The sequence below is a fragment of the Leuresthes tenuis genome, unplaced genomic scaffold, assembly GCF_036924035.1.
Source record: "Leuresthes tenuis unplaced genomic scaffold, fLeuTen1.0.hap1 SCAF_5, whole genome shotgun sequence".
NCBI classification, from domain to species: domain Eukaryota; kingdom Metazoa; phylum Chordata; class Actinopteri; order Atheriniformes; family Atherinopsidae; genus Leuresthes; species Leuresthes tenuis.
The window spans coordinates 27,061,119-27,080,500 of NW_027325359.1; the positions used below are offsets into that span (position 1 = coordinate 27,061,119).

Sequence of the window (19,382 nt, forward strand, 5' to 3'; positions counted from 1 at the left end):
TTTCAGCTATAGATAATAAGGCCTATTTCCGTCCATAGATCTACTTCTTAATCCACCATATATGAAAGCAAGTATGTCAAATTTACTTTTACTGCAGTAACCATGAATTTGTGTGTCTTGCTAACTTTTTAAGACTTTCCATCTTCCATGTAGAGATTTGGAGGAAATGGAAATTGCAGAGTGTGAACAGAATCCATAGGGCTGACAAGCACGGTCTCCCTGCAGCTTTCCAAAAAACCAAGGCTTTTTTATCTTTTTATTTTACATGTATCAATTTAAATATTTGTTCAATTTCAGCCTTACTGAAAGCAATTTGAATTATAAAATATATTAGCACAAACCACTGATTATTTGATCGCCCCAGCAGTAAAGTTCTCTATTGCATTTTAATGCAGAAAAATGAAGTCATGGGCCAGCTAGTTCATGAAGACACTTTTTTCTTTCTGTTTTGTAAATATACATATACAGTTATCTTTCTCTATGTATATACATAGAGAAAGAGAGAGATTTTTTTACAGAAACCAAAACCTTAATTACTCTAACCAAGTAAAAGCTACAACAATCAGACATGTTCCACAAATGATTTACTTAATTTTCATGACTCATGAGTTTTAAAGAAGAGATGGTATCTGTAAGTCCCGGAGAAAGTTGTCAGTGCCGTTCAGGCCTCTGATTAGAGCAAAGATGATGTTTTACCTCATGTCTCTAAAAAGAGAAAAGAGAAGTTAGCATTTGTGAGACAATTCCATGTGCTGTGAGTATGGTGTTGAATATAAAGTCTCCTCACAGCAGATGGCTATCCTCTGCTGTTTTCTTAAATCTAAATCTGTCTGGTGTTAGTCTAAGTGAAAAGCAGCTGTTCTCTGAAGATATGATACAGTTGTCAGCAGAGGTCAAATATAACCTGCAGTAACTCTGAGGAATGACATCCCAAACACACAAGACATTGTTGAGGCTGTGAAATACAGGTGCAAAGTGTCTGATGTCTAGTTAAAAACTGCACTACCAGACCAAAGTAGCAACTGAGACTTGAAAACAACAATCGCACAAGTAACCATATAACATTGTGATGGTTGTTTGCATTATTTTTCATTTGACTCAAACCACCAGAGAAGTTCTGAATATTAGATCAAACGCGCAGGGAGGAGAGTTCCACGATGATGTGGTGGTTATCACTGTTCCTCACATCAAGAGGGTTCCTGGTTTGAATCTCGACTGGAGCCTTTCTGGAGTTTTTATGTTATACCTGTGCATGGATTCTCTCCAGGTATTCTGGTTTCCTCCTGCAGTCCAAAACCATGCATGTTAGGGTAACTGGTGATTAGAATTGACTGTGAGTATGATCATGTTTGGTTGTTTATCTCTCTATTTGGCCCTGTGACGTACTGATGACCTTTTCAGGGTGTACCCTGCCACTCAGCCAGTAGCAGCTGGCTGAGAGGCCAGTTTCTAAAAGTAGAATGAGAGGCAGAGCCTTCAGATATCAGGGCCCTCTGTGGAACAAGCTGCCAGTTTACGTCTGGGAAGCAGACAACCTCTCTACTTTTAAGATTAGGCTTAAAATGTTCCTTTTTGATAAAGCTTATAGTTAGGGATGGCTCAGGTGATCCTGAAACATCCCATAGTTAAGCTGCTATAGGCCTGATTTGACTCTGTATGTATGAATTGGACCAATTATGAATTGAATTAATTGGATTTCATGGGACTATGATTACAATGAACTGAATTCCAATTGGCTTGAATTGGACTGTATTATTTAAGTTCCTTGAGATTACATTTGTTGTGATTTTGCACTATATAAATAAACTGAATTGAATTGAACAACATGTAGCATGAATAAGCTAAAACTCACTCAATAAAAACATGTATCATTGAGGTGCAGTTACTTAAAAATGATCAGCTGCAATGATGACAATATTTTCAGTCTCTATATAGTTTCTTCTCTAACTCTGCTGCACGTTAAAGGTCCAATGGCATCCTTTACAATGTTTTCTGGCTTGTCTGCAGTCCTAAAATGGTGTAATATCAACTTGTTGCCCAAAGCTCAAACAAGAGGTATAAGCATGTTTTAGCATAATTATGCAGAAGGACCTCCTTTTAAGCAATTGTCTCCAACTCCATTTTTGATTACACATCACGATGAGTAAAAGGCAGGATTGTTTTTTATGGTGGAATCCTCTGGATAGTGCTTGCGACTGGAGCTAAAGCTTCTATGTTATCCACTGCAAGTAAGGAAGGAGTGATCAGCATGTACATTTCAAAGTATGATTATTTGTTTTTGCTTCAGAGGTGTCTTCAAGAAAATGTATTTTGGTTGCAAGGCCAGATTGACCCTGTTCAGCTTTTTCAGACCAACAATCTTGAATCAATGGATGTGGTTTCTTTTATCTGGCCAGCACACAGCCCAGCCACAGTTGCAATAAGGTCTGGATTTGTTCACTACACTTCAGGCATGACAATATTATGAGCTAGGCCCACTATGACACTGACTTTGCATGGAGACTGAAGCTAAAAAAAAATAACCACAAGTGGGGGCTGAAAGTGGTGTTTCAAATGTCTTAAATATTTAAATGTATTGTGTTGGCATTAGATGTATTAACAGATTTTAGTTAAAGTATCATGGTTACACTGAATGAAAAGGCAGCTAGCTAAAGGGGCAAATAGTACTTTGTGTTAATTACTTTATACACAAGACAGCTGAACACATTCATTTGTTGCTTCCACCACTGCTTGGAGTTACTCACACAAGGAGGTACTGAGCATATTTACCACACAGAGACATCCTTCTGTAATCTTTGCTGTGGCAGTTCATCATGTTGCACACTTTGATGTTTAGGATCCGGTACTGGCTAAAACACGTATGGTTGGAAGTCATGTGTTGTTATGCTTTAAAACTTAGTAAAACTCTTAATGACTCTTAAACATTGACTCTTCCTGTCAATATGTTGTTGTAGCTTCCTAGCCAGCAACTGGAGTAGTGCACATTCACAAGTCTCCATCATCTTCATCATCATCATTTTCAGCACTCTCTGCCTGCCCTACTGAGAGGGCACACCAGAGAATTGGTTACCAGGAAAATTAAACAGATGACTCATCCAAAGTGTACTCTGAGTGGCAGGGTAATGAGATAAGAATAGACTCACCCAGGGCTGAGACTGAACAGTACTAGAAGAGTATATGGGAGAAAGAAGCATCATTTAACAGCAATGCTCCATGGCTAGTGGATCTGAGAGCTGACCACATCAATCTCCCAGAACAAGAAGAAGTGACTATCACTGTGGCTTCCAAGAAAGTGCCTCAAGTATGAAGAGATAGACTGCACCAGGCCCTGATGCAATACTATCATACTGGCTATTTAGACTAACTGCACTATTTGATGACAAGCAGCACAAATGTACCAGCTGCTAATGAATGGGACCCACCAAGTCATAACCTACCTCTGTACGACATGTAAGCTTCTGCTAGGGATCATCGTGGATAAAAGGAATAGGCTCCTGGCTCAATGAATGAGCAGGGCTTATTGAGGAATTGGGAGTAACACCAGAGGAGCTAAACATCAGGTACTGACAAAACTGTCATTTGAGACTGTAAGATCATCACAATGAGTGGCTTTCAGTACTGATTTTGAAGTGCAGCAATCAAATGACTCTGGACATAGATGACATCAAATGCTATGCCAAGACTGAGCGAGATATTGATTCAATGATCCGCCTTACCAGGATACACAGCGAGGACATTGGAATGTCATTACGACTAGATAAATCTGGTCCAATGATATCTAAGAGAAACAAGATGATCAACAACCAGAAGACATCACAGCAGATGTTCAGTACAGCTACAAATACCTTGAGGACCTGCCAAAAAACGATAACCATGAAGAGGCCGCAAGGACGTCTGCCACAACCAAGTACCTACAAAGAATAGGGCAGGTCCTAGAAGTCCAAGCCAGCAATGCTTATGCCCTTGCCAGTTATTAGATACATCACTGATATATTAACCTGGTGAATGTAAATCTAATATCAAGACAAGAAAACTCTTCAATGCTAGTCTGCATCAGAGCCACTATCCAGAAAGAAACAATAAAGATCCAGGAATACATCTGAAAGATGCCAATCAGAGATTGACTGCTAAGTGAATGTCTAAAGCATACGAAACCCAGGGAAGGGGAAGGACGAAGAGGAAGAACAATCATGGACCCCGACACTGACATTTTGAATAAGTGGCTGATCGAGCAGTCCTGTCAGTGGCTAGAAAAGGCTCATTTTGAAAGACAGAATGGAAGCACTAATCATGGCAGCAAAAGAACAGGTGATGAGCACAAGAGCAATAGAGGCTGGGGTCTACCACACCAAGTGGTAGATATGAGGGGTAGAATGACAGAGCATAGACCCTTTAGACTTCCAGATCCAGACTGATAAACCAATGATGGGTAACTAACCAGACACTGCGGTGGTCGACAAACTTCACAAGACGGCAGTAGTGATAAATGTAGCAATTCAAAGTGACAGCAACTTCAAGGAGAATGAACAGTAGAAGCTAAGAAAATACCAAAGACTGACAGAGGAAGTAGAAAAGAAGTGGGAAGTGAAGACAACAGTGGTGCCAGTGATAATCGCATCTTGACACCCAAACTGGAGAGTGGCTCCAGCAGATCACAGGAACAACATCAGAGATTTCTGTCTAGAAGAGCACAGTCCTAGAAAAAGCTAAGATACTGTGTGGAAAACTCAAACTCCTAAGCCTCTAGTGGAGGACCCAAGCTTGTCCACATAAGTGCTATATGAGCTTCACTTCCCAAAGTTACATTCATTAGAGCTTATGCCATAGTCTTCATAATAATCTCACGCAATAGTTATATGTATGTGTTGCTTAGAATGAAAAGTTAAGCCCACATATTAGGCACAGTTGCCATTTCTACTCTCTTTTAGTCATAGTTTAGATGTCTCACATGGTATGAATGATCATTCTCTCACATTTAGCTTATGGTAGTGTCGCCTTCAGTTCCCCATCTCTGTGTTCAATTAACAAGGTAGTGAAGTGACACACCAAACCAAACTCAATGTGGTTTAATTTCAAAAGTCCCTTAATTTCTAAATGTATATTTTTAAGAACTTGTGTGAGTGCCATGAGCTAAGTGTGTACAAATTCAACAAGATTATGAACAATATGAACATGAAGTTTCTGTATTTAATGTAACAGCAAAAACAAGATAAGATTACATAACATGTTGTTTAAAAGACATGAAACAGGATGAATTTTAGGATAGACAGTTGGATGAGTTACACTTCTACAAAAGAGGGGAAAATAGTTTTGTTTTCTGTGGGCTTTTGTCTGAACTGACATTAATATGGTTTAACTTGTCAATCTAATGCAGGGTTTAATATTCCTTGTTTACACTGGGCACTGCATATCTCCTTCCAGCACAATATGACTGAATACAGGTGACTGCTACTATTAAAAAGAAAGAAATGTCTTAAACTAAATCAAGAAGACTGAACGAGAAAACTGCCTGATTATGAATTTATTATATACTGTAACCTCCCCACTAGGGGATCAAACAGCAGCAATTTAATTCCCATCCTGGCACTTTGTACTGATACAGCTGTAAAGATTAGATCTGCAGTCTTCTGCTGTGAGCTCAAATAATATTTATTTGTTAACTTTCAATTGAGTAATACAGTTGGCAAACCATGGCAAATGACATTCGTCATTAAAAATAATTCTTCAAAATTTTTAAGATTTTTTTTTCAAGATCATAATACTGCAGCAATTAACTACTATAGCAATCACAGCTCCAGCAAACTAATCACAGTATCTGCAGTCATTTCATGCACAGGTACAACTGGTTACAGTGCAGTACGCAATTCTCATAGCTGACACTTGAGTGACACTTTTAAGAGCAATGGGAGCATACTAAGTGTACTTCTGAGAAAGGTACGGAACCTGTCAAGTTTGGACACACCTTCCCATTCCAAGTGAATGGAGAGGACTGTTCAGACTTTTGACGGTAGATCATAGGAACATCAGTATTTTGATCCAGGAGTATATTTAAGCCTATGAAGAGAAAAGGTTCAATTCATGCTAACTGACACCAGCACATATAGTACAAATACATCACAATACAGGCAAAAGCAGAGGGCAGCTCAGATTTAACTGAAGAGTTTCCTCCAAAGTGAGATATCAAAGCCCCAACCCGGCACCATCCACTTAAGTGGGGTTTTTTTCTGAAATGAACAGTTTTTTCTAAAATTTAAAGTAAAGTGTCTGAGTACCTCAACACCTGCTCTGAATAAAAGTATTTGTGATCTTATTTAGGAGGTAAAAGTCATCTATCACTTACTGTACCACAGCCAAAGCTTCCAAAGCCCCGTAATCTCTCTGCACACAATTAACTACTGTTCATCTTCACTTCCCAGTATGATCTGGAATCTACACATTTACACTGTTCATCACAACCTCTATAGCTATCATCTTCTGTGTAAAATAAAACTAAAGAAGATTTTCACCATTTTGGAGTCAAACTCTTCAGTTATAAAGACACTAAGCCTGATTTAGGCCCTCAAAATCAATCTTAAGGCAAACACCGTCAGCTCATATCTAACTGTCAAACATCTTCTTCCTATCAGACTTGTCTTCAATGTTCTTACGCCAGTCGCCCACATCACGCAACTGCTTGTCCTGCAAACACAAACAAAATTTCCCATAGTCCTTTGGCTGATATGAAAAATGAATGTGATATGGAGCAAAATACATCTGAACTAATGTTTCGTCTCATATTTTTCTTGTTTTTCCAAAGGGATAAATGCTTCCATATTAAAATGGTTGATGCGACACACGTCACATCAGGCTTGAAAGGTAAAAGCACATATTGTATCTGTTGTATCAGGTCATAATAAGTAAAGGGAAATTTGTCTTTGTAATATTTGTGTTTGTAAAACAGATCGAGCAATGAGCCCCTCACCTCCTCTTTGACCTCCTTCTTGACTTGCTTCAGGTTGGCTCTTAGGTCCATGTTGACCGTGTGTTTGGAGCCCAGCAAAGCTTTGAGCATGGCATCAGCAGACATACGCACTTTCTTCAGTCTGGGTCTCTTGAATTTCCCTCTCAGATCCACAATCTTGATGTTAAGGTCCCTAACCTGTAGAGGGATTTTGGACAGAATCCTGAAAAATTTAACTGAAATCAAATTATCATTTGATTTGATGCAGATATGACTGACATTATTAAGTTTATCTAAAAAGATTTTCAGCTCATACTGTAGTATTTTAATATGCATGTCAAGTCTTTCTCTTAAATTATGGAGAGTAGTTTTTGGTAACAATGTCTTGTAATGTCAATGTACTGATACCATTAAACATTACGAGAATTGATACCAGTAAGAATGAAATCCTAATAATACCCATCCTTAGTCTTCATAAGTTAATAAACAGTCTTAAAGATGCGCACCGTTAGCCTCAGTCAGATGTGGTTGAAAAGTTTTTAATTATGATATACAGTATGTATATAGCGATAAAGTTTATAGAAGCCAAATCCAGGCAAGTAAACAGACAGTAGATGAGTTTCCGTCCAATTGTTTGATACATTTTGTTGAACATTTATTTTCCTGAAGATCAGCTAAAAAATGTAAAAAATGTCTTCCTTCACTAATATGTCATTATTTAAAGCAGATTCAACAAGATAAGACGAAGACAATGCTAAATCTTGAATGAATTAACCTGACTGAAATACAAGTGAGAGAAGACACAGTGGAGAACAGAAAAAATAGATTTTTAAACAGCTAATTTTACCAAATCCTTATTTTTGATTTCTTGGTGTGTCAAACCAGAGGGGGACATATCTCACCTCATTCAGCACCATGTTGAGTTTAAACTCTGTGCAGTATCTCTCCTCCTCACTTATGCCAATCTGCTCATGAAGTTTCTTGCAAAGTTCCTGAAGACAAACAACTTTATAATATATATATATATATATATATTTGGACATTTTTAAACTTTAAACATACAAAATAAAGAAAAAACAGCAGAGGTAAATGTGCAAATTTCTCCACAAAAACTTTGCAAGAGCCCAACACAGCTTGTCAAGACAAATGCAGAAACAGAAATAGGCAGTTGACTATGTTTTCGATCTTTAAGGTTCTCTCTTTTTTAAACGCTGCATCTGTGTTGTCAAATCTGTGCTACTTATTCTTACCATGAGCTCGTCCCTGGAGTATGGCAGCTCCAAGGGAGGACATTTCTCTGCCAGGAACTTTTCCCGCTCATCAGCCTTTACTGTAGCTTCAGCCTCCAACAAATTATTTGCCACCACAAGCATGCAACTCTGAAGATAGATAAAAGGAAAAAGTAGCAGACACAACAACAAAAGAACAGATTAGATTTTTTAAAAGTCTCATTGTGCATTGCAAGTAGAACAGTAGGTAATGACAACACAAAAACAAAGAAAAAAACATAGCATCATGAACCCATGAAAGTTGAAAATAAAAGAAAAGGTTCAAGTATATGCTTCTTTATGCAAATATGTGGATTTTTGTTCAGTCCATCTATTATTACAGAATGACTCACCAGACGTGTACTGAGCATACTGTATTCGTGAAATTCATTGGTAAATAGACTGAAATGCTAATATAAAACTGTTCCTTAGCCTTTCCCTTTAAAGACAAAAAATATATGGACCTAACCGCGCCCAGGATGGAACACCAGATAGTTAATTTGACATGTCTTGTATTATGACTGTAAACATGAGTTGCAACGCCAATGCAAGAGTAATTTACAAACAGGAGCAGCTAATTGAACTTTTCAATTGTCAACTAAAGCCACAAAAAAACCTCTAAATTCTTTATGATTTGATGAGGAGCAACATGGAGGTTGAGCAGGAGCAAGACGGAGAAACAGGTGGAAGAAGCAAAAGTGAGGTCTTCCTGAATCTTAATGGAGAATGTGAGATCACTAGCAAACAAAATGGGCAAGCTGGGAGGTCTTTGGAGAGCACTGAAAAAATGTTGAGAATGCAGTATGTGTTTTTGTAAGTCATGTCTATAGGATCATATACCGAACTGCAACACTGCTCTAACTGGCTATAAGATTATAGGAGCCAACGAAGACATTGGAGCAGTGACCAAATCAAAGGTGGAGATATAGCAGTGCTTCTCATTAACAGATGGTGTCAGCCTGAACATGTTGCTGTGATGGAGTGGGTCTGTACCCAGGACATTGAACTGCTAGCTGTGAGTTTTCATCCATATTATCTAGCAAGAGAGTTAATCTATATTATTACTGGCCACAGTGTATTTATTACCTGGCATGGCTACCAACACAGTCTGAAGTCATTAGACCAGTCATTGCCATTGCATGGCAATTTCTAGAGATTCCAATTAAGTTAGCTTCTCAGCTTCAGCCCCAACCTTTCAACAGTTTGTGAATTATTCAAACAGAGAAAATAAAAAGTTGGATTTTTTTCTATGCAAATGTTATAGTTGCAGATCCAGTAACAAACTCTGGACCACCAGTGACCTGAAAATGCTGTTGAATGTAAAAAAGAAAGGCTTCAGGAGAGAGACAGGGGGTTATTGAGGACTGTTGAAAATAAGAGAGCAAGGAGGAGTACAGAAAAAGATAGAAAACAAGCAGAACAATGTAAGAGATGTGTGGTCAGGGATGAAAAAGTCAAAGGCTTTAAGGTTGCAAAGGATTCAACTGATGGAAGCCTGGACAGAGCCAATGAGCTCCTCCTCTGCCTCCAGCAACACAGACCTCATATCCTCCCTGTACCCACAACCTCCTTGTCACACCTCTATAATGTCCCCATCCACCTCCATCATAGATCCTAACACAATCTCAATAACTTTTCCCCCAACATCAAGACACACTGAGATCTCCTCAAACGCCCCCTTCAACCTATGTATCTCTAGCTGTCCGATGTAGACGCAGCTCGAAAGACTGAACCAGAACAAGGCTGCAGGTCGTGATGATGTCAGCCCCAGGGTCCTGAAAGCCTGTGCAGAACAGCTATGTGGGATTCTATAGCACCTCTTCAGCCTTAGTCTGAGGCAAGATAAAATCCCAGTGCTGCTGAAGACATCCTGCTTTGTTCCAGTACCTAAAAAAGTCTCATGCATCTGCCCTAAGTGACTATAGACCAGTTGCTCTAACATCCCACATCATGAAAGTCGTGGAGAGACTGTTATCGGCTTACCTCAGTAAGCAAGTCCTGTCCACTACAATTTTCTTATTGTCCTGTGGTTGGTGTTGAAGATGCCATCACCACCCTACCCAAGTGAGCCTACTCTCATGTAGACAAAGCAGGCAGCACAGTGAAGATCATGTTCTTTGATTTCTCTAGTGCTACCTCACAAACAGACAAAATTTTGTAAGACTGAATGGCTGTCTTTGCAGAAGGTGATCAGCAGCACGTGAGCACCGCAAAGGACTGTGCTTTCACTGTTTCTCTTCACTCTGTGCACCTCAAACTTCCAATACAACTCAGAGTCCTGTCATCTCTAGAAATACTCAATGACTCAGCAGTTATTGCGTATATCAGTGATGGACGAGAGGCTAAGCACAGGGAGTAGTCAACTAGTCAGTCACTTTGTGGTATGGTGTGGGAACAATCACCTCATCTTGGACACAAACAAAACAAAAGATTGTGGAAGGATGATTCGTGGATTTTAGGAGTAAGGACCAGGATTGAGTCATTTACTCTCAGTTGTACATACTACTTCAGCAGTTTTAAGGTCAGCAGGTAGTATTCCTGTTTGATGAATATCCCATAGATCAGTTGTCTGATAATTAAGATGATCAAATTTGATGATAAATCATGAACTCCTGCTGAATTTCTCATGTTGACACCAATGTTCTTGATTTCCTTCCTTGTAAGATGACTGAAACTCCTGAAGTTAGAAATCTTAGCAAGTTAGCAAACTAAGATGGAGCACCTAACCCAATAAGATTTAACATAACTGTATCAGCATTAATGGTTAATTGTGGAAAACCCATTCGAAATTAGATGGGTTGATGTGAGATCTAATTCAATCAACAAATTGGAATGGATTAGTGACTGTAATTTTTTTTCCATTTACAGTCAAATAACACAACTTTATCTGTTTCTACACTTTTTGAATTAGCAGCATTCATTACCAAAATTCTGATCATACTGAGTTTTTGTATGCAAAATGATCAGGTAACCAATCTCCCTGCCCTTTTTTCTCTTGTTGTTGTGACACAACAGGTTTATACTTGTCCTTCTTTTGCTCAAGTAATTCACCCTGCTGAGCCACAGACAAAGTCTCCTCTGACATGTTGTGCGAACTTCTGTTAGATGGCAATATGAAGATCAGGTCCAGCCATGGGTGAACTGGCCATCAGGGGTAGCACAAGTTTTCTCAAGTGAGCCACTGAACAATTGGGCCAATTAACCATCCAGTTTATTGGACTAAGAAAAGGAAATATGCAGTTTAAAATCGATTGCTTTAATGAGCTGGTCCACAGTGTGTTGTTACTTGCCGAGATGGGGGTGCAGGTGGTGTTGGGGAAGTGCTTCGATATGATTGACTATGGTCTACTAAATAGTTTTACATATCCCCACCTTAGAGAAGTTGTGTCCCTTTCTTGTATTGCTGTCAATCACTCAGATGCTCTAGAGCAGAACTTACAATGGTTGGAACATAGATGCAGCACTGTAGCCTCCCAGCAAGAGGGCTCCTGGTTTGAATCGCAGCTAGGGCCTTTCTGTGAAGAGTTTGTATGTTCTCGTCATGCATATATGAGTTCTTGCTGGGTACTCTGGCTTCCTACCACCATCCAAAAACGTGCATATTAGGTTAATTGGTCATTCTAAATTGGCACTAGGCGTGAGTGTGTGTGGTTGTTTGTCTCATTTGTCTCTGCGATGTACTGGTGATGTGTCCAGGGTGTACCCCGCCTCTTGCCCAATGTCAGCTGAGATAGGCTACAACTTCATTGTGACCATGAATTGGATTAAGTGATTGTAGAAAATGGATGAATGGAATCTGGGTAATTAAACAAGAAAAGCATAACAAAACTCAAAGGTTGCACCAAAAAAAAGAAGAAAGAAAGAAAAAGACTTTCAGTGCATGATGCAGGTACAGCATAGAGCCTTAAAATGACAAACTTCTCTTTTGTTGCTGTCACCCCAGTTATGATAATGGCAGTGGCAGCACTGCTCCCAGCGATGTGACACAGTCATTAGTGATCAGGGCAACAGGCAGCATGTACATGCCCCGAAAAAACAGGCATGGCATTTCTTCTAGTAAATTGGATAAGCATGAAAAGTGAGGTTTTTTTGGTTATTTCTTTTTTTTTTGCTTGTTTCTCTTTTCAATAATTAAAAAGCATTCCAGTAAAGAAATTATCAGGTTATATGTTGATTTTTAAAAGCTAACTTTTTTAATTGCCTGTTAATTCAATTATTGCTCTCTGAAAAATATCACAGTTAGTATTATTTTATGTCACGTTTAGCAGACTCAATTCAGGTGATGGGTCCAAATTTGGATCAGTGCTCTTCTCTTAAGCAGAGGTTGACCTGTGCCAAATTCAAATGAACCAGTACCAAATGTGAAACAATTATGTCAAGAGCTGGATTTTTGCACCATTTTTTGGTTAAACATCTGTTAGACTCGATTAAATATGAATTAACAAAATCAAGAATTGAAGAGATATTTTACAAAAGCAAAGATTGTGTAAAAGAATGTATTTGTGTCCTATGGATTGTATGGGCATAAAGGTTCTCACCTTCAGAGTGTGCTTACGTCTTGCAGAGAGTCTTTTCCTGCAGAGAGAGGCACAAAATTATAAACAAGACTTGAGGAATTCACAAAGTTGGACCATTATGTGTAATTTAATTTAGAACTGTGTTAGTGTCTCTTTGCATGATAATAAACCCCATGGTGCACCCTATTGTGTATATCTTTGTGTAAGTGAGAATGTGTTTATAAATATATACATATACATATATATATACTAACTGTATATATAGCGTCTGAGGTGCTGTCTGAATGGGTCTAAATGAAACTCATTGTGAAGAGTTTTGTATTCACATAATAGTCTTTTAACATATTTGCAGATTAAGACTTTTGCTGGACAATCAATCCCAACATAGTTTACATTATACTCACTCAGTGGCCATGCTTGCTGCAGGATCTTGATGTTATCTGTTCAAAAAACAAGACTGAATTAAAATTTTCTCCTTTTTTATTTTATAATCTAAGTGTTTCTGAAGCACTTAATACAAATTCAAGCCTAATCTTAGACAATTGATACACTTGTGCAAAAAGTAGGTCTCACAAGTTGCAACTGACACATAAAACCCTACCCCTATCCCTTGATCAATCAAAGGTAGCTAGAAACTTGGGTGTTGTGATTGATGACCAACTAACCTTCAAAGATCATGTTACCTCGGTTGCTTGTTTATGCTGCTTTGCATTACTAAACATAAGAAAGATCAGACCATACCTAACCCAACATGCCACCCAACTCCTGGTGCAGGCCATGGTCATCTCCCGCCTTGACTACTGCAATGCTCTCCTAACTGGTCTCCCAGCCTGTACTATGAAACCTCTGCAGATGGTCCAGAACGCGGCGGCGCGTCTGGTCTTCGATCAGCCTAAAAGAGCGCACGTCACCCCTCTGTTCATTGAACTCCACTGGCTACCCTTAGCCGCCCGGATCAAATCCAAGTCACTGATGTGGGCCTACAAAGTGCTTAATGGAACGGCTCCCATCTACTTGAATGCTCTTGCAAAGGCTTATGTCACAACTCAGTCCCTCCGTTCGTCCCAGGATTGTCATCTAGCAGTGCCTACACCACGACTAAGACAATTGAAACTCTTTTCATGTGTCATCCCACGATGGTGGAATGACCTACCGAGCGCTACCAGAACAGGAGCGTCCCTGTCTATCTTCAAGAAACTTCACTTTTAAGATTAGGCTTAAAACTTTCCTTTTTGATAAAGCTTATAGTAAGGGATGGCTCAGGTAATCCTGAAACATCCCATAGTTAAGCTGCTATAGGCTTAGACTGCTGGGGGACCTCATCTGTGACACCTTTCCTCACTTTGCTCTCTTTTTCCCCCTGTTTAATTTCTCAAATGATATTATATACCTGTGACATTATTGTGATTATTAACTTGTGTTTCCCTGTTCCAACAGGTATCCTTTGAATGGTGTTATGGTGTTTTTGCCCCCTCTTTTGCTTCTTTTCTGTCTTCTCAAACCCCAGCTGGTCGAAGCGGATGGCCACCCTTCCTGAGTCTGGTTCTGCCAGAGGTTTCTTCCTGTTAAAAGGGAGTCGTTCCTTTCCACAGTCGCCTCAGGCACGCTCAGGACCGGAGATTGGACTGAAAACAAGTTTCTGCGCAATCTGTTGGTTTCCTTCGCTAGGATTTTGTTTTTTGAATTGGCTCTATGTGAATGAATTGGATTATTTTGAAATGAATTAATTGGATTTCATTGGATTATGATTACAATGAATTGAATTCCAAATGGCTTGAATTTGACTATATTATTTAAGTGCCTTCAGATGTAATTTGTTGTAATTTGGTGCTATATAAATAAAACTGAATTTAATTGAATCACTAATCACCTCCCTTCAGTATTTAGTTTCCAGGTTCCCCATACACACTGCGAAATCCTCACCGTCACTCATGAGTCAAAGTTATCAGGTTTGTCCATAGCTTCCCATGTCAGATTTTTCCTATTTCTAGGTTTTTTGTTGTTGTCAAGTTTTTTCATATTTAAGTTATTGTATTCCGGCTCAGCCACGCTTTTTGTTGTTCCTTTTAAATAAATCAAGTTTTTCCTTTGAAATATCTGCATCCGGGTTTTACTTCACCACGCCACGTACACGAACAACCACCAAACGTGACACCTACATACTAATTCTTCACTGTTTCATCTCAACAGCAGCAATCTTAACAACCAGAAGCAAACCTGGCAGCAGGTGAAAGTAAAGTACAAGAACATATTTCCGAAAATCTCACACCAGCAGAGGAACTTTCTCTAACCAGCGACCAAGGGCGGCCACTAGAGGAAGGAATAGAGGGAGGGACCTCCTCGGGATATGTTCCCAAAAGTGTGCGGGATCAGTATGTTGACGGTATTGATCACTTTCCCTCAAAATGTCAGTCTCTCAGTTATAATGATGGTGTGCCCATGTCCGTCAGTGGTGGGAGACACCATCTGACTTTTTTTTTGTTTTGTTTTTTATACAAGACATGAGTTGCGGGAATGCGGAATTCCACCAGGTGGAACTTTCTTTCGGGAGTGTGTTTCAGCTGGACAGACTTTCTTCGAGACACAGCTAAGCTAAGCTTGAACGTTAGCCTGCCCAGGAGCAGGCTAGTTCAGCAGCATAAGTTACCATGGTTACTCAGCAGGCATTCAAATAAGCCACTTTGGTGGAATGGAACTTTCTCTTAAATGAGCCAGACTTATCGAGATAAGCCAGCCTTTCCCTTAATCCAGTTTCGTGGAACACCCCTCTGGTCTCAATTTAGTTTGTTGTCATTTTCTCAGTCTTGATCTTAGTTCAGTTTCCCATTTATTCTGTCCTAGTTTCTCATACTCACCAGTAATAGTCCTCGTCCAGTTTTATTCTGTTTGTTTTCTGCACTTTGCATTTTGTGCTGTGTGTTTGGCACTTTGCTTTCATGACTCAAAAACCAAGCTTTTTCTCCAACTCCACTTGAACGTGAAGTCCTAAATTAGGACATTATTCTACAAATTACCTTCAGAAGTCACTAAATCAGCTCAGCTAAGTCCATGTGTACAATCTCAGTGTACAGAGTCTGTGAAAGACTGTAGAGTCTATGATCCCATTGAGCAAACAGCACAGTGCACACAATGGAGATACAGGTCAGGGACAAAGTTCTGAGGTAAGGTATGAAATAGGCCAATAGTAACCTTAAGGAGGTGTGCAGCTCTGCAGCAGAGATTGGAACGTTGGTTTGTGAGATGGGCTTTATGGACGAGTATCAGCTGCTTAAAGAAAAATTAAAAGGAGACTCCAAACAGAAAGAGGAAGTTAATCTGATCAAATTAGCCTAAAACTAAACTTTATGACCGTCAAGGAAAAGCATAGTGGTGGTAGGATCATGATTTGGATGTTCTTCATCTGCAGTGTCTGGGAAAGTCATATCAAAGCTGAGCCCTTAGTCTCATTGTGAATCAGTGGTGATGTAAGACATAAAGATTGCTGTAGACCATCAGAACCTATCCAGCTGTAAGGAGCTGAAGTACCTCGGCCTCTAAGAAAAGGGAAAAAAATCCCAGGGGCGAGATGTGCCAAGTTATACAAACATACCGCAAGTGACTAACTGCTGTAATTGCTACAGGGGGGAAAGCAATGATCTCGGGGTAAGGGGTTAACACTTATGCACTAGTGATTTTTTTTCATCCTCTTTCCTTTACAATTAAAAATTAAATTAAAGTGGTTGACATGTTGTGTTGAATGATATAAATCCCCGCAAAAATCCTATTTAATTCTAGTAATTAGGGTAAGAATTAAAATAGGAAAATTGGGAGGGGTACTTTTTCAAGGCACTGTAGACAGCCCTCAGAGTAGTAGTCTAGAGATTCCTCCAGAGGTCCTTGGAGGTTGGATAGTTGCTGCCTGGGCTGCTTGTAACATTTAGAAAGAGCAATGGTGCAGTGGATTAAGATTCTATTCCTGGATCCACAGCTGTTCCAAACGTCTTTATTATGATGAAAAAAAAATAAAGCCAGATCACCTTTAAATAAATACATGTGAAAACCACTGCAGGCATCCTTATATACATAGCCCAAAAACAAATGGTAAGGCAAAGGAAAGTGGCAACTGAGGGAGCAGAAATCTGTAGGGCTAATAGTATAGTTTAAATGCTCAAAACTAGGAGGACACAGCAGCATGTATCTCTGGAGATGGAATAAGAACAGCTAGGTTTAAATGTGGGCCCCTGATTTTTGTCTTAAGTGTTGGTGTTTTTTAAGGGTATGCTCATCTCTGAGGGGAGGATGGAGGGATTTACAGTAACCCAACACCACAGAATGTCCATCAGACAGCTAAGACATTAGAACATGTCACAAAAATAACTTGTCACTAGGCTGACATCATAAGCGCACAATGTTCATCTGCTTCACACTGAATAAAAAAAAGACAAAGTGAACAAGAAGCACTTCAGTCCACGCAAAAAGGTATCTTGCAGCTCAGGATCTTAAATTTTTACTGACCAAAAGAAGAGTAAAAAATGAAAACTAAATCAGATCAATATCCTGTATTGGATTAATCTTATTTTTAAAAAAGGTCTAAATTATAGTGAATTGATGTGACACATGAGGACTGACGCCAAACACTGAAACAAAATCTGTCTTTCAACAGTTTTTTGTTCTAAGAACCTTGACAAAGTAAAGCTTCAGGCTTGATCGAAACATTTAAAAGTAAACAAACAAAAATGATAAAACAAAGATAAATCACTGTTCTACTGTGAAAGTGAATTAAATCAAGCCTTCCCTGTCACCTAAATATTAGAATGCTTGAAGAAAAGCAGGCATGCTTTAAACGGTAATGTAAAATGAACACGAGAGACAGGCCTAGTATCTGCAGCATATTAGACCAGAATTTCCTCTGAACATCCCCCACCTAAGTGCTGACAGGAGGATAAACACTGATGGATTCATTTTCAGGTTCATGCCTTGTAGTGGTGTTGCCTTTCAGCATGCCTCATCATCAAACTGTACATCACCAGTTTACCCGAGCAGCAGACTGAGGATATGTCAAGACAGAAAACTATTCCTTTGAAGTTTAGAATCTGTTATGAACATAAAAGAGGCATTATAAAAACCAAATATTTCCTGTCTGCTGTAAAATTTACCACACACCAAACAAAAAGTAGAACCAATAATATAATATCCCTTTTACTTTGTTTGTAAATTGCAAAAATTCTAGATCGTTATCAGTTACTTCCTATGATAACTCTCAAAAGACATCCAGCCTCCTGCTTTACTGTCGCTGTACACTTAACCTAACTGACAATGGGATAAATCACTTGGTAAAATAACAGCAGCTGCCAGTCACAGTCTACATAGTCTGGCGAATACGAGAAGAAACATAAAAGATTCTGCAACCATCCACTGGCACACCATTATGTGAACAAATGTGTTCCTAACAGCTGCATGCTGACAAAATAAAATCATATTCATGCAATTGCTTAGTAGATAGCATGCTTTCTCACAAGTGAACAGTCTAAAGTAATATAAAAATGACAAAGAAAAGAGTCTTACTTTAACCAGACAGAGTCACAGAGACACAGACCAAGTCCCAGTCAGACAAAGTGTTATGAAGGTATATATTGCAATCACAGATAGCCCTCTAAAGCCTCCAATTTCTCTTTATGGAAATGGATTACTGAACAAACCAATGAGCTGGCAAGGTCAGGAAATACAGTACAGTGTCATCTGCCCCCTTCATCGGCTCGCCTTATTATAAATAACCCGCCCTTTAAGATTGTTGTCCATATTATCTTGTCATTATGTTTCTTTCAAACAAAATCAGGGAAAAGATTAAAGCACAAAGTAAAATTTTAATTCACATCTTTCACATAAGTGTAATGTAATGATGAAAATCACATTTGATATGAAACAGGAAAACACTTAAATCAAAGCGTGCATGTCCTGTGATGGACCGGCGGCCTGTCCAGGGTGTACCCCGCCTCCCACCCGATGACAGCTGGGATAGCCTCCAGCCCCCCGCAACCCTGAGTTGGATTAAGAGGGCATAGAAAATGGCTGGTTAACTTCAAATATATAGAGAAAGATCTTAACTTTACAGCCTATGAAAAGCAAATTCTGACTTTAGCTTAGAAACGTTAGATTTTCAGCATTCAGTTTTACATAAATTTCCATTTTTGTTTTTGCTTCTACAAATTTAGGGTATGTAAGGGTACCAATGTTGTCCAACAAGCTATGAGAATCATGACTGCTTAAATGTAATAGTTGATCAGGCTTTTCATAAACCCAGCTGTTCACATGTTTGATAATGTTTAAAACTGGTTCATTTTTTTCAGTCCAATATGTTAAGCTTTTAAAAAAACAGCCGTTATGGTCACTGAAATGGCGCAAGAATTTTTTTAAGGACATCCCAAGCTTTCTACAAAGAGTTTGTTGATTAATCTTTTTCTTTTGAGAGTTTTTTGTTTGTTTGTTTTTGCAATAACAGTCAATTACTATTAAAACACATTTTCAAAACTAGAGTCAACTTTTTCTCCTCAACTAATCACCTCACCAGAAGTCTTGAATACAATAAAAAAATGTACAGAACAAATACAAGAAAAAGAACACAAATAGAGGCCAAAGCATAAGAAAAACAAGGAGAAAAACATCCACGTTGTCACAAAT

At 39.0% G+C, this 19,382-nt stretch overlaps 1 protein-coding gene across 1 annotated transcript; it reads right to left on the reverse strand.

The window, feature by feature from the left end:
- Nucleotides 1-5,635: 5,635 nt before the first annotated feature.
- Nucleotides 5,636-18,339, reverse strand: LOC140307581 (troponin I, fast skeletal muscle-like). The gene is made up of 7 exons (XM_072386531.1): nt 18,270-18,339; nt 13,130-13,165; nt 12,747-12,783; nt 8,191-8,319; nt 7,843-7,932; nt 6,962-7,138; nt 5,636-6,678 (listed from the first exon to the last, which is right to left on the reverse strand). The coding sequence occupies exons 2-7, from the start codon at nt 13,138-13,140 to the stop codon at nt 6,598-6,600; spliced, it is 525 nt and encodes a 174-aa protein (XP_072242632.1). The 5' UTR covers nt 13,141-13,165; nt 18,270-18,339; the 3' UTR covers nt 5,636-6,597.
- Between the last annotated feature and the right edge of the window lie 1,043 nt (nt 18,340-19,382).

Excerpts from the sequence above, each read along its gene's own strand:
- LOC140307581 (XM_072386531.1), bottom strand. Across the intron at positions 8,320-12,746 it reads GACGTAAGCACACTCTGAAG|AGTTGCATGCTTGTGGTGGC; the intron begins GTGAGAACCTTT and ends ATCTATCTTCAG. Across the intron at positions 7,139-7,842 it reads TCAACATGGTGCTGAATGAG|GTTAGGGACCTTAACATCAA; the intron begins GTGAGATATGTC and ends ATCCCTCTACAG.